Here is a 14,723-nt window from a genome sequence, read left to right on the forward strand (position 1 = left end):
AGTGCAAGAGAGTTACTCTCTCTGTAACAATAAAAATACCTATGTCCACAATAAATTATCTTCTATGAGCTTAAAGTTTCTGAACAATCCTACCTGTCTTACTTGCACTGTCCTACTCCATCTTCTAAGAGTAAAAGCTTATAATCACTAAGACATAAAGAATCATGACTCCTGAATCAGGACCACTAAATGCCCTTTCTGCCTTCAGAACTCATTATGTGATTCCAGATTGTCAGGTTTCTGCATCCAACTGTTCTCTTCCTGTGTCTGATCTTTTTCTATTAATGTTCTGTTAGGCTGAACCTAGAAGAAAGAGAGCAGTTAAAAATAGATTAACACATTCAGAAACACTGTGTTGCTCTATATTATAAATACACCATTATATAAAGATGTCTTACAAACTTGCTAGAAACTGAGAAAATTAAGTGATGCATCTATGCAGCAATTATGAAATTTAAAAAACAAATCTAGTAAAAACCCCACTAAACTGATATCAAAACATCAAGTGTTGTGCAAAAAGAAAGGCATATTGTGCGTTGTATCCATATACAACCGACAACTATCCTGCAGAGTTTGTCGTAGATGATATTCAGCTCAGAGACAACAGAAATACTGGACTCTGCAATGTTTCTCACCAGTATAGAAAGAAAAACATCAACAGTAGCACTGAGATATACCAGCCAGCCTAGCAACTTTCACTACTGTATCCCCTAAGGTAATGGAGTTTCACAGTCTTCTAAAACTCCTTCACCCAACAACAACGCAGAACTGCTATTTCAAGCATTCTACAACACATTAGCACAGCCATGACAGCATGGAAAACTATGCACAAACAAAATGATTTTGGCAAAAAAGTGGTCCTGTAGAAGCAGCAATGCTTGGTTGCTTCGTCTAGTCTGTGCAGGTTAAGTCATCCTTTCAGAAATTAAACAAAGAAGCCTGTTAAGCAAATAACTTGAGTTCCAGCTGTTCTGTCTTTCCCAAATTCAAGTGACTAAACAGGAAACACTTCTGTGCAAATCTACCACAGACTGGAGCACAAAGAGCTCACTTACAATCTGTCAGAAACTTGGCAGCACTTAAGATGACTTGAGTTCTCGTCTTTACAGAAACTAGAGACCTAACATGACAGAGCTTGAAGTTCCAAAAACGAAAGCTGAGAGAGAGAAACCTGCCTTATTTCACTACAACAACGTGTTGCCGTAATAGCTACTCAGAGTCTTTTATTATATCAGCAAATTCTTTCATGGGATTAGTCAGGACATATGCTTTTTGCAATTACTTCTGCTGCCACCTCCCCCAGGAATAACACAGCTGCACACACTGTTCAGATGCATACAAAAGCAAAAGAAATAAAAATCTCAACAACATCAATCAAAGCTTCCAAATATATTACCTGAAAAGGCTGGCTGATACCAACTATTGATTGCAAATTATTGCTATAATAACAAAGCAAAAACTCTCCTCCCATATCAGGTATTTCTGCAGCACTCATGTAAACCTGTCAAAAAGAATAAGAATAGGCAATGGGCAATTCCAACAGAGAAAGAAGTTTACAAAAAAGCAAGTCTCCGCCATACAGGACACCATAAAAATCAGTATTTGCTATTTATAAGCAAGTTTTTAAACATAAGTTAAAAAGAATGAGGACAGAAATAACTCGTGAAACCATCTGAAAACTAATTCAGGGAGGAAAAGCGAATATCCTTCACCATATTAGCAAGCTGACTTGGTTCAGCAAGAAGCAGGAAGAAAGCCAGAGCTGTTGTAAGGGAAGGAGGAAGGCCACACCAGCAGCAAGGAGGGAGATGAACTGCCTCCTGGTGGCAATAAGCTGTGACGTGAAATGGCAGAGCACACCCACCATCTCACTTTTGTCCTACTCTAAAGACACAGGGTTCCTAAACTGCAGCCCACAGCATCTTGTTAAAATAACGTTCATAGTGCTTAGATTTCTAAGCTTAGTGATAGGAAACAATGATATCAGAGAAATTTTGAGATTCAGAATATTGATATGATACAACTGATACAATACAATTTGGGCACTTGTAAACTTAATGCTAACTTACAAAATATCTAACAGAAAATAACTGCTTTCCATTGTTGTCTGGAAAATCTCATCCATCCTTGCACGCACTGTGTCTCCAAAATTAAATTTGAATTTCTGTGTGTTCAGATAAATACCTCTGGAAACAAATCATTTGTATTCAAAATCAGTTTTGTTTGCGGTTTTTTTGTTTTAAACCACTTTAGGTAATCACTACTAGAAAATCATGTAACAGAGCTGCTTTTAAAGAGGGACTAAAACACTCAATAGCCAAAATAAAGAAAAGTCTAAGAACCTCTAACCTGTAGCTGTATTAGATACCTGGAACTAACTGTGTTAATAACATTAGCTACTTACAACTATAATGAAAATCACACAATAAATATTTAGGATACATTGAGCAAGTTTGACAATGAGAGGAAAAAATGGCCAGTTACTTATTTCAGTGGCAGAAATGGACCAAATATAAAATGACAGTAGTTTTTAATACAATTAAAAGTCACCACAGGAACAAACTGCTTTTTCATCAATTCCCTTAAGCAGTGTAATCACACCTAAGAAAGCATGCTAGACTACCTCAAAATTAATAACAATTAGGAAGAGGGATTTTAAACAATAATATCACTCCCAATTAGCTTCAACTGGGAAAGGGGATACAGAACCCGTAAGATGAAGGGGATATGGAACAACTAGATCTTGAATGTTACTCTATAGGAAACAACATTATAAAGAAATACAACTGGCTTACTTGTTTACCGTCTTTGTTAGAAGAAATTTCGTCATCTTCTACCCAAGCATAAGTAACATAGTCATTCACATGCCTGAAAGCCACCTGCAAAGAAAGACACAAACCATCAGCCTTCTGAAGGAAACAAAAAACATACTACATGGAAAACTCAAAGTTGTAAGAGAGATGTTTACTACTCCACTGAAGTCATTAAAACAATTCACTTTTAGGATGAAAACATTTTGGGGGCACGCACAAAACTTTTCTTTCTGAGAGGGTGTGAGTGCTGTTCTCTCACCCTTCCACTGACTTTCTTTTACTTTTGTTCTTTCTCTGCTGGATAAATCTTTTGAACTGCAGGCATTAGGGGAGGACAATTCCTTTTCACAGCTTCTGTACCATTTTACTTAAATAAATCACCACATTATCTTAGCAGAGAATTTAAAGGGTGTGAAAGAGCTCACATGCTATGCAACTAAACTGTCGGCGTACAGAAACTAACGCCAATCAAGGATACACGACTACTTCACAGAGTTTTGCACTAGCAAGAATCACAATGTCCTATGACAGAAGACTACCAGCTACCTCCTCCAGTCATATTCACCATCTTCATTAGAGTAAAGAGCCGTGATGCAGTAACATTACCTTGAAGAGTCCAATCCAGTCCCAAGCACTGCTTGGGAATTCAGGCACTGCAGAATAGCTGATTAGAACATCATGTTCCGCACTCCACTCACCCTCAGGATGCAGCGTGACCAAAGGATCTGATAGAAGAGGCTTCAACTAGACAAAAGAACAGAACATAAAGTCAGTCAAGTCTGTCATTCTTTCAGTTATTTATTTCAAGTTATCCTCTGCCTCACCTGCTATGGGACTCTTAACTAAATGGAAATAACCTGAAAGCAATTTGCTGCCTTCACTATGACCAGAATGAAACAGAGATTATGACTTACAAAGTTTAGAAAACCAGCTTCTGTAAGGCAACACTTAGGAAAACAAACTCTTTCTTAACACTATAACTGGGACAGCACCTCAAGCCCAAAAGTTCCTGTAACAGGTTTGTGATCGCTGATGCCATAACTCATGTGACTGATATAGTTATTCAAAATAACAGAAATTGTCTGTTCTTCTTCAGAGAATTCGCCTTCTTTTGATGCATGCCGGCAGAGATTTTTCACTCTCCAAAGAATTCTATCGGTCCAGGCTGGCTTTCTTTTCTTCTCACTGCAAAAGTGCAAGATAAAAATGAAATGAGAAGAAAAACACTTGCCAAAAGCTAAGAATATTGTGCAAAATCTACTCAAAGTTGAAAGACTGTCAGATACATATTAATAAAAGAAGGCAATCACATCCAAGCTTCATTTTACAGCTCTGTTCAATATGCTTTACAACCAAGGTTTCCTTAATTTCAACTCAACTCCATTTACCACAGGTAAGTTTCATAGGTTTCTGAAAGAGGAGTAAAATGAAGGGGAGAAGGGCATTTCAATGGGTTAGTTGGCTTCATAAAGGAAATGATACTTTCTCCCAAAACACTCCATAAAAACATGCCAGAACATTGAGATAATACAGCAAGTGCCCCAAGCTTCAAATGTATAGTTATTCTGAGAAAAGGGGCATAAACTTAAGGAAGATGTAGGAAGAGTCTAAATCATGTTTGAAATTATTCAAAACATTTGAGAACAAGCTGCTTTTAACAACAAAAACCAGACGAACTTAGGGAGTTTATACAAATCACAGGTGACACAGCAATGCTTTATTTAAAGTTCTTCTAAATTGTACTAGCCTGCATTTCAAGTTTGCAAGCTATTGCTGTCTCATAACAAAAGGCTTTAAAAATTCCATAATCAAGAAAGTTGTGCCTGCAACCCGCAACTGTGCTACACATCAAACTGTAATCATAATTCTGTTTCCTTTTATACCATATCAATAACAACAGAAGACAAGAGCCTTTCGTGGTTCTCTGTAGTGGGAGGAAGACTTAACGGCAACTCTCTGTATGGATGTATCACTTCAAATTGAAATGGAGAAAAGATCATACCCTATGGAAGAGGAATTAGAATGGACTGGATTGAATTATAAAAGTTAATGAGCAGGATGTGTAAGGAAAACTGTCAGTTTAATAACTTTGAATCTCAAAATCATCATAAACTGGAAATGCGACTTTGTTTTACCCCTTCCCATATACAAGTCTGACTCACCTTTAATAAGGTGGAAAGATTTTAAACGAATAAGGGGCCATATCCCACTTACTCCAGCAATTACATAAACCGACAGAAATCTTTATGAGCTGCCACATGTCTGCTCTGCTGTGCAAGAAAATACCAAAAGAACAGCTTAGGTTAATATGCTCACTATTTTAAAGAAAAATGGTGTATTAGATGGGAAACAACGTCAAAATCCTCACTGAAAAAGTATCAAAGATAACAAAATACTGTGCGCTTCATATAAGGCACACTTTTCAAGGGTGCTTGCCTTGAGGTCTGCTGATCACCCTCCTTTTGACCAAAATATCTCTGCTAGCTTTAACAACAGCAGAATGCACACAGTATGCGTAAGCATACTTTTTGTTCTTTAAATGAGCCAATACAGACTATTAGGCTATGAATCATTCTTAGAATGTCTAGGTTGGGATTATTATAAGTATTTTTTGTTAACTGGATTTACTGCTGGTCTCATTATATCTCTTCACACTCAATTAGGGAGCAAAATGTCTTTGGATCCAAATGACTAACTTCTTATATTAAGTGCAACAGCAGAGCAGATAACACTATAGCTTTCAGACAGGTTCAGAAAATCCCTGAAGAAAATCAGCTGTCATCTGATTTTCAAATATTTCACAAAAATCAAATCAAAAGCTCAGGAAGGAGCATTGTTTTGATTCTGAAATATTTACAAATCTATGAAATTCAGAAAGTTCTCTTCTTACTTAAACCAAAACAGGGACTTCTGTTCTCTGGAAGTAAAGAAAAAGATCAGTACAAGACATCTGTTTGGACAGGAACTTATCCTTCTGTTGAAACGTAAGACTAATACTTAACAACAAACTTTAGTGTCAGAGAAAAACTCTGGAAACTTAAGCTGCTACAATTTCAACTTAAAATAATTTATAAAGACATATTTACATTCCTTTTCAAATACCAGCAGTGTCAAATGAAATGCTTAAATAGAGAAGGAAAACAGAAATTGCAGACAATTAATCTTTTCCTTTTGCTCATTTCTGACAACGAATGGGCACTTTCAGTATTCAAGAACAAAAAAGAAGTGGCTTAAACAAGCGCTGGTTTATTTTGTTAATCTAGTCTTTCCAAAAAGAAAGCTGGGTTGTTTCACTACTCCCCTCATGCAATCAGCAGACTCAGGCTTCTTCAGTCAGAAATACTCATTTATTCGGATTTGACCACAGAATGAGTCTAATAAAATAGCTCAATAGCCCCAGTTAACCAGTACGCTCAGGAAATTCAGGTTTGCTTACTAAAGTGGTATTTAGTCAAGCACCACATTCACTCTAATATTCCACATCTAAACTCATCTTATTGTGCTTTTACCTTGTATCATATACCTCTGAATAAAGGTCAAACTTGTAGGTGGGTTTAAACTGCAGAGGGCCCTCCATGAATTCCTGAAGAAATGCTTCCTTCTTTTTCGCCATATTTAACTGCAGAAATAAAAAGTTACTTTTAAAGATTATGTTTAAAAATCGGAGCTTAAAGGGCAATCGGGAAAGGAGATGAGAAAGCATCTTCCAAGAAGAATTCAACATCTCCGTCAGTACAACATATTTGGAAAGGTAAATTCAGAAAGGCCTCTTTGTTACTGTCAGAACTCTTGTCACGATCTCTTTAAAAAGTTTTGGAGCAGTTCTACTCAAAACAAATTCCAGAATAAGCTTCTCTTCAAAATAATTCTTGGGATAAGAAAAAAGGAGGAGAATTAAGGTGAGGAACAATTCACAAGCCATGAAGTTCAAAGAAAGCTTCAGTCAAACATGAGCACTGTAAATGAGTAAGAAACTAAACAAAAGCAGAAAAAGCTTGCAATTAATTGGGGCTTATGATCGAGAAGTGAGAGCATGAATAGCTAGATCCGTTCCACGTCATGAATAGTCTGAATTTGTGTTCTTTAATAAAAATTAGAAACTCAAGATGTAACTACATGTTAACTACCATGTTGTGTTTGTATGCATTAAAAACAAAAACCCAAACAAACAAAGATTAAGACAACATACCTGGTCCTTTTCCCACAGCAGATTGTAACGCTTGTTATTTATTGATTCTCGGACAAAATGTATGCCATAATCTGCTATGCGGAAGTTTAGATCTCCAAACCAGAAGAGAACACTTTAAAAAAAAAAGGCAAAAAACAAAGGAAGATTTATAGGAAACCATTAACACGAGGGAAGAATTCAACAGAATATAAACCATTACACTAATTAGGTGCTCTAATCACTTATATTACTTAATCTAAACAGCTTAAACACCAACATTAAGTAGTTATAGATAAGCTTACACAAGGATAACCTGCTGCTAAACAAAAAATTAAAAGGAATTGAAATAGTAAATTAAGTCCCTTGCATTCTTGCTGCTTGCTCATTACTGCACGGGTATTAACTCCCCAGTCTCCTAATGACTTACATCTTTATTAGAGACAGATTTAGAATTGAATTTTAATAGTAGGTAAAATAATTCACAAAATTCATGACCTACAGACCAGCTGGTTATGTTAATCCACCAGCTCAGAGCTCTAGTTTAGTGCCTTGGGAAAGCAGAGATACATATTGGGTGTTCTATAATTATTAGGAAAGAAAGTTACTATTACGAAGCACTGAATAGTAATATTCAGTTACGGACAGAATACGGTCTGAATAACGCACTCATGATCCAAGGTACTTGGAATATTCTCTCCTTCAAATTGCATTTCCAGAATTTTCTCAAAGTCGTCCAATCGCTGCTCTGTATTCTCCATGTGAGCGGGCAAGTGGCAGTTCATGAAACAAATTGTATGACCATAGAGGGACATGCGAACAGTGACTCCTCCTTTGTTCCCCTGGTATGGAAGATGAACAACATTCTCTGAAACTACAGTCAACACCTGCAAATGTAACTATTCACGCCATCTATACATTTTTAAATCTTGCTATTTAGATTTAAATGAATACAATTTCTTCCTACGTAAGCTGTTGTGTATCAGCTAATAAACTGGCAAAATTCTGGTCTGTGCTGCGCACTTGCGTACAAGGTTGAAATAAGTGAGTCTCACTGCCTGTCAGTTTATTCATTTTTAATTAAACAATATATCCTCTCTCCCATCATGAAACCATTTAGAGGCACACACCACCATAAGCCTAAGTAACCAAGGCAATTAAGTCTCAGGTACTTCCTTACCCAGTATCCATACAGGCCTGTGCGGGTGTAGTGGGTATGAACGTCCCGTATGAAAGGAAGGTGGACATGCTTCACAAAGATCAGAAGCAGTAATCCCTGCATGCGAACGGAGGAGAGCTGGAAGAGATACAAAAGAGGGAATGGTCATTTCCAGGGAGGTATTTGGAATTCCTTGCATCTACTTCATAGCAGCTTTTAGGTGAGGAATGCCATAGCAGAAGGCATGCAAATCCCTCACCAAGCCTGACATAGTAATGCAGATGCATTTCAATGCTGTAAAGAATACATTCTTACGGTAGACTTGCTTATAAACAACTTTGATGAATCTCTCAACTAATTAACATTAGTTGTAACATTATATTACAAATCTGAAGTTGACCTCAAAACATGCGGTTTTGCCCAAATATCTTTAAAGACCTTTCTTCTGCCTCCCCAGCCTCTTGTTTCCATCTTCAACCATCCTGTTCATGAAGAACTAAATCTATTTCTCACCTATCTTAATAGTGCACACCTACAAGTCCTTCAACAGGAGCAAGTTTTTCAAACTGAAACATCCTTCAGCAGATTACTAATCATTCTAAATGCCATTAAAATGCCTAAAAAGCACAGCAGTTAATTCTAGACATTTGCAAGAACAATGAGCTGCAAATAACAGTAACTCTTGCCTGCAATGCCTGTAAAAACTGATTTACTGAACACTGCCAAAGCAAAGATGCTTAAGGAGCAGGTAAGACACTGTTTAAGCTTTAGAATACTGGGGTTTTTTTGTGGTTTGGGGGTTTTTTGTGTGTGTGTAAACAGTCCAACAAAGACTTTCTTCAGTAAGATTTTAAGAAGTTTACAATGTTCCTGGCATGAGACACAAAATTCCTTTTAAGTGTTTGTTTTAATGATAATGATTCCATTTAAAATATATTTGAAATATATTAATTGTAGTTCAATTTTATGCTGGATGAACTTAGAGAAAGACTACATTAGAATAAAACCTGATATTAACACTGACTATATCACTGCTGGAGAAGTACACAAACTCAGGCCAAAATTTAAAACAGAATCTCTCCTTTCTTTGCCTCCGCATCTACACAATTAAATTATTTCAGAATATATGTTAATGTTTTCATTGTCCTTGAACCCAACAAAATACTAAACAGTGTATGGAAATGATAGATCGCAATTACTAGATAATGCATAAATATTTGTATCTGATCAGACATTTGGTGTAACCAGTATTCTCCTTTCCATAATTATGTTCATGAACTATCAAGATCTTTCAGTTCCTTTATTATTTGCTACATTTCATTCTGCTGTGAGCCAGTCCCCAGACATTTCTCAAGATCCAATGAAACCTCTTCTCTCTGTAGGTCTTGAACATCAAAACACAATGGATCCCTCCTCCGCTGGAACTAGCAGTAGTCCCACCAATACGTAGTGCCAAATCTAGCAAAGACCTTTCATAGAGGGGACATGGTTCTGTTTATGGTGAAAGAATTGACCGACTCCAACCAACCTAACGCTCTGAAAATGGACTCTGTAACTGAAGGGACAGAATGCCCCAGGGATGACAACTACCCCTCTACACCCAACCTCATCACAGGTCAGCAAAGAAGGGGTAACTGTTCCTCTCCTCCTCAGCCAACTTCCCAGATAAGTGCTAGCATAAGCTCTCCTCACTGTCTGTTTTGATTTTGACCTGGCCTGACAGTCCCCTCTTATTATCAGAGCTAATCAAGTCCTGAATTAGGTGGCAGCATCCATTCATTAGTGTGTCCAAAGCACCACATTTATAAATTAGAATTCAAAATCAACCACGCATACCACTAGGAATTTTTTTTAACTGTCTGTATACAGGGCTTGAATGCCAGCCCAGAGCCAGATTTTGAATGTCTATCAGCAATAACTTACACTAGAATGAACAATGTTTTTTTTTTCCTTTTTATAATTCCCAATGGGTCCTTTGTTTTGTTTAATTACAGTTAAAAGAATGGCACAACTACTGAGTCTGACTAGCATGCAGATAATACAATCATCTCAGCAAAATCACCCTGAAATAATGCTTAATTTACAAAACCAACACAACATTCAAAAGGCTTTTAATATCTCTTTATTAGAGAAATTCAGGATATCCTCCTATGTTTATTGCTTGCATTATTAAAATAGCTAGTACTTTAGCTGATCTTATGCCCCAGATATTACCAAAAATCTTGTCATTTAAACTACCATACAGTGTTCTAGGTCTTCAGTCAAAAATAAAGTCCTCAGAAAAATATATATGCCCACTAAAATCCTGTTTTACATATACGCAATTTATTTTTACCAGCAAACAAGCTGAAAGAAAGAAACCTTGCTAATCTTAATGAATATCACTGCCATTGCTTGGGATGTTTATAGTGAAAGCAGGTACTCAAGCAGACTACATTAGAAACATCAAAATAGAATTCCCCAATACTGCACAGAGCAAAAAAAATTTCTACAAACATGAGAGAGAGAGAGAGAGAAATATTGTGGCCACAAGATATATGCTGTTGAGTGTAGTTTAGACCACATTTCATTTTAAATAATCTTCATAAATCTGTTCCTTGAGAACGTATTCTTATTACAACAGTATTTTTCTATTCCTCACATGGTTCTGCAGCACTTACACAGGCCATTGTCAGTACACCTGAACAACTTCTTGCTCTATGGCATCTGAGCTGCAAAAGCATCAAAATTGCCCAGCTATTCCAAATGAAAAATGAAAAACCGTATGTCCAATTTTTACTGCTAAAATTAAGGACATTACTATTAATAGAAAAAAATTAAAATTGCCTTTATCAACAAACCAGGAAAACACAAGTGTGATGAAGAACCACTTCTAACATACATATACCTATGGAAGTGACTGACACCTGCAAAAAACACCATCAACTTATCTTTTATGGAGAGTTTGAGGGGAAAAAAAATCTGAATGGAGCTGGGGAAGAAATTTTGCTTCACTGCTGTGACTCTTAAGAGATGTAAACAATTACCTTGATATATCCTAACGGAGACAATACCGTCATGAAAAAAATGCTCCATGGATCATCAAACGCCAAGTCAGACAGAAAATTTGTGATTCTTGAGTTCACCTCCTGTAAGCTGAATACATCAAGATTACTCACAGTGAATCACTTGGTTTTGACAGAATTCATACAACCTTTTCAGAATACAGACCACAACATCCTAACAGACCTCTCTCAGCACAAGTCAGAAATTTCTTGCTGTTCAGTTTCTCATTTACACACAGTTTAATCCATCCACAGGTCTAACACATCTAATGCTGTGAAAAGCAAGTTAAAGGAGCTTATATACACCTGGAGACAGAGTTTAAGACAACGCTAGACTAAAGATATGTTATGACAAATAACCTCGCTGTCAGGTCTTCAGAACTTCAAGAAAGTTTGGAAAACATGATGGCAGATTGTGCCTAACAAGCTTGCACTGATTTCTTTAAAACGTGCTGAATTTTGCATAACCTTTGTGTCAAAATGCATATGCCTCTACACGTCAACAAAGAAAACAGCAGCCAAAACCTTCCAGTGTATTTAGAAAAAAGATATTCAGTATTTTGTCACAAAACAACACCAGAAAGATCAGAAGCTTCTCTTACTATAAATCAGCTCTGTTCTAAGCCACTAACTCTAGTCTTCACCTTCTCTTAGCAATAATGTTGAAGCATCTCCTAAGCAGTGACTCACATTGCACAGTCCTCCCAAAAAAGACAGTTAGCTATTGAGACTTCGCAGTTTTGCAATAAACTTACAAAGCAAGTTCTTTAATATATACTTACCCTATAACATACATATCCATAGTTGGGCCCAGTGAATTGAGCTGAAGTAAACTAGTGACATCAGGAGGTGGAGAAGCTGTGCCCACATTCCAGGTAACTAAGTGTAGTCTACAAACAAACATCACACAAAACCACTGCTAAAATTGCAACGTGAACAGGCAACCAACCCTAAGAGCATCTAATTTCCCCACAAAATTTCTGCCTACAGAAAACAAAGATTTTTTGTCACTTTTCATCAATCAGAAATCTACGTATTAGCTAGCATTAAAAAATACCACCACCACCACCACCAAAACAGTCAACTAGAGGGAACAAAACCTGAGTTCTTGCCACTTATCCTTCAGCTTTTTCCCCCAGATAAGGAAAGCTTCATCTAGAGTGCGAGACACTTCTTCATGAATTTCATCATCCGAGCTGATGTCCTCTACACACGCCATAAGCTGGCCTACTCGTTGACGGAGCTGCAAGCGGCCACTGGACCCTGTGCTGCTGAAACTTTCAGAGCGGCTGCGGAAGTTGTGCAGGCTTTCTAAATCGTTTAGGGAGAGGGCTGCTGAATCTTGAAATGCATCTTCACTACTCAAGGATGCCATTTACTCAAAAGAAAAGAGTAACTACACTCTGAAGGACTAGCCTGTTAAAATCCTAAGTATAAAAGAAACAGATGGCTAAGGGTTTTCCAGATCAAGTTTTCACTCGTGTGAAATTCAGCATTCCTTCTAACACAAAAGGACAAATGTAGATGCATGCAGCGCTGAAAAAAAACTGTAGCATTACCAGCACACTCAATGGGTTGTTACAAAAGCTGCAATCACATCCTACCTCATACAGTGAATTGTTTCTTCATAATAGATTTAATGTGGTTAATTCTATAAGCTCGAGATTTAAAAGAATTTATTGTTGATTTGAATCAATCATGTGCTTCCATCTGTAGGCTAGTAGAAATACAATCTCCAGCTCCCAAACATACAAATACACAGTTCTGACCAAAACCAAGCAAAGCTACTGCTCCTCCCGAGCACTGTCAGAAACATTCACATACCACAGGACTTGTCTATTTTTTCTTTATAAGATGGTAATTTCAATATTAGAGTTTCTAAAAAGGGATTCACTTTACTGCTAGTCTTGTTACACATCAGACACACTTAAAAAATAGTAAGCTGTTAATTTTCCATCCATCTTAGGGCCCTGCATGGACCTTAGAAACACTGATAGTTAAATCGTGAATCCCACCAATACATCCATTATTAGGGCCATATTTTGATTCCCCAATCAACTGCCTGCTCAAGGTGACACACAATGTTTACGGAAGAGCTGGAAAGCGACCTTGCATACCAGACTAAAATGATCCAGAACTTCTCCCACCAATAGTTTCTCTTTGTAAGACTACACTGAAGTTGGCCAAAAACTATCCTAAAACAAATTTCTAGGTTAAAAAAAAAAAAAGGTATGTATGCTGCAGATCTAATTCTGCCACCAGGGAACTTGGGAACACTCTCCAGTTACTAATTTCGTAAGACAATTATCTGATTAAACAAAACTGAAATAATATTGAAGTCATCAGTGATTACTGACAGAAATTAAATTCCTCAAAATGCCCTGTATCCACGGTACTGATAAGAACACAGGAAAGACTGCAGTGCTAGAATTTACACCAAAAGAAAAAATATTTGTAAAAATTTCAAGAACATCCTTAATAATTCACTGCAGGTTATGCCATCTGCAGGAAAAACTTAATAGTGAGGAATACACATGTACCTGCAAAGCAAATAACCTACAGCATTATGCAGTCCCAAAGGTCTCCTGATGCTCCCGACTACTTCACAACGCCCTACAAGCAGTGCCCACAGCAAGAAAAGGAGACCAGAGTGACATCAATTTTCATCTGATGCCACAAAGACAGCCTTTACCCAAGGGAGGAGGATACCACTCAAACTATTCTGGAAGCTTTCAGTACCCCTGCAGTACAGTCTCAAGGATGTTTTCAACAAACACGTTCCTAAATACAAGCAAACTACTGAACACATTATTTAGTGGCATCAACTCCTGAAATGATATAACAGCAGAGAATTTATTAGGGTCATAGCGCTTATAACACTATGTTAAGATGACTTTTAAGATTTTTGAGCAAATGTTAGTATTGTTTTGGGTTTTTTTTTAGTTTTGCTGTTATAGACAGCTACTCAAGTACCCTTTAAGTAGATTTCTCTAGTGAACCAAGCCCACAGTGCGAGACACTGCAAACTGTCACCACAGAAGACACAATGTGAAGACACAACGTAAAAACACCATAAAAGCAGAAGCCAGAGGTTTATTCAAGCCCCTTCCTCCTCACGAAAAGCAACGAATTTGAGACACCAGACACACTAATAGCAGACACAGTAGAGCTTGCCCTCATTAAACATAAGCAGGTCTCTGGAAAGTCCTAAAGACCCAAACAATACTCAATAAGCCTCCCTGAAACGACTCCCGTACCGATGCTTTCACATCAGAAAATCAGCTTTTCTGCTCCGTTTCATATGACTATGTAACATCGCCAATTAGTACAACTCCCCGTTAATAAGCAGAAACACAAGTTTCGCTAATTCTGAGCCAGTTACGTAACGACTCAGCCACTTTTCTCCCGCACTGGGAAAAGCTGCCCTCAGACCCGCGCCTCACGCCGAGTCACCCCTCCGCCCCCAACCGCTCACCTCAGCTCCCTCACGGCGCCGCGGTGCGCCGGGCCGGCCGACTCCATCCCCAGGGTTCCAGTCAGGG

General features: G+C 37.6%; 1 protein-coding gene across 1 annotated transcript; it reads right to left on the reverse strand.

Moving 5' to 3' along the window:
* Positions 1-204: 204 nt before the first annotated feature.
* On the reverse strand, positions 205-14,703 carry INPP5K (inositol polyphosphate-5-phosphatase K). The gene is made up of 12 exons (XM_009699890.1): positions 14,657-14,703; positions 11,964-12,071; positions 11,164-11,272; positions 8,159-8,275; positions 7,648-7,820; positions 7,003-7,114; positions 6,323-6,432; positions 3,806-3,998; positions 3,420-3,557; positions 2,796-2,879; positions 1,397-1,501; positions 205-303 (listed from the first exon to the last, which is right to left on the reverse strand). The coding sequence occupies exons 1-12, from the start codon at positions 14,701-14,703 to the stop codon at positions 205-207; spliced, it is 1,395 nt and encodes a 464-aa protein (XP_009698192.1).
* Between the last annotated feature and the right edge of the window lie 20 nt (positions 14,704-14,723).

This window comes from Cariama cristata, unplaced genomic scaffold (genome assembly GCF_000690535.1).
Source record: "Cariama cristata isolate BGI_N322 unplaced genomic scaffold, ASM69053v1 scaffold45310, whole genome shotgun sequence".
NCBI lineage: Eukaryota > Metazoa > Chordata > Aves > Cariamiformes > Cariamidae > Cariama > Cariama cristata.

Excerpts from the sequence above, each read along its gene's own strand:
- INPP5K (XM_009699890.1), bottom strand. The coding sequence starts at position 14,703 with ATGGAGTCGGCCGGCCCGGCGCACCGCGGCGCCGTGAGGGAGCTGAG. Across the intron at positions 3,999-6,322 it reads TCAGAGGTATATGATACAAG|TGAGAAGAAAAGAAAGCCAG; the intron begins GTAAAAGCACAA and ends GCACTTTTGCAG. Across the intron at positions 2,880-3,419 it reads ACTGGATTGGACTCTTCAAG|GTGGCTTTCAGGCATGTGAA; the intron begins GTAATGTTACTG and ends CTTTCTTTGCAG.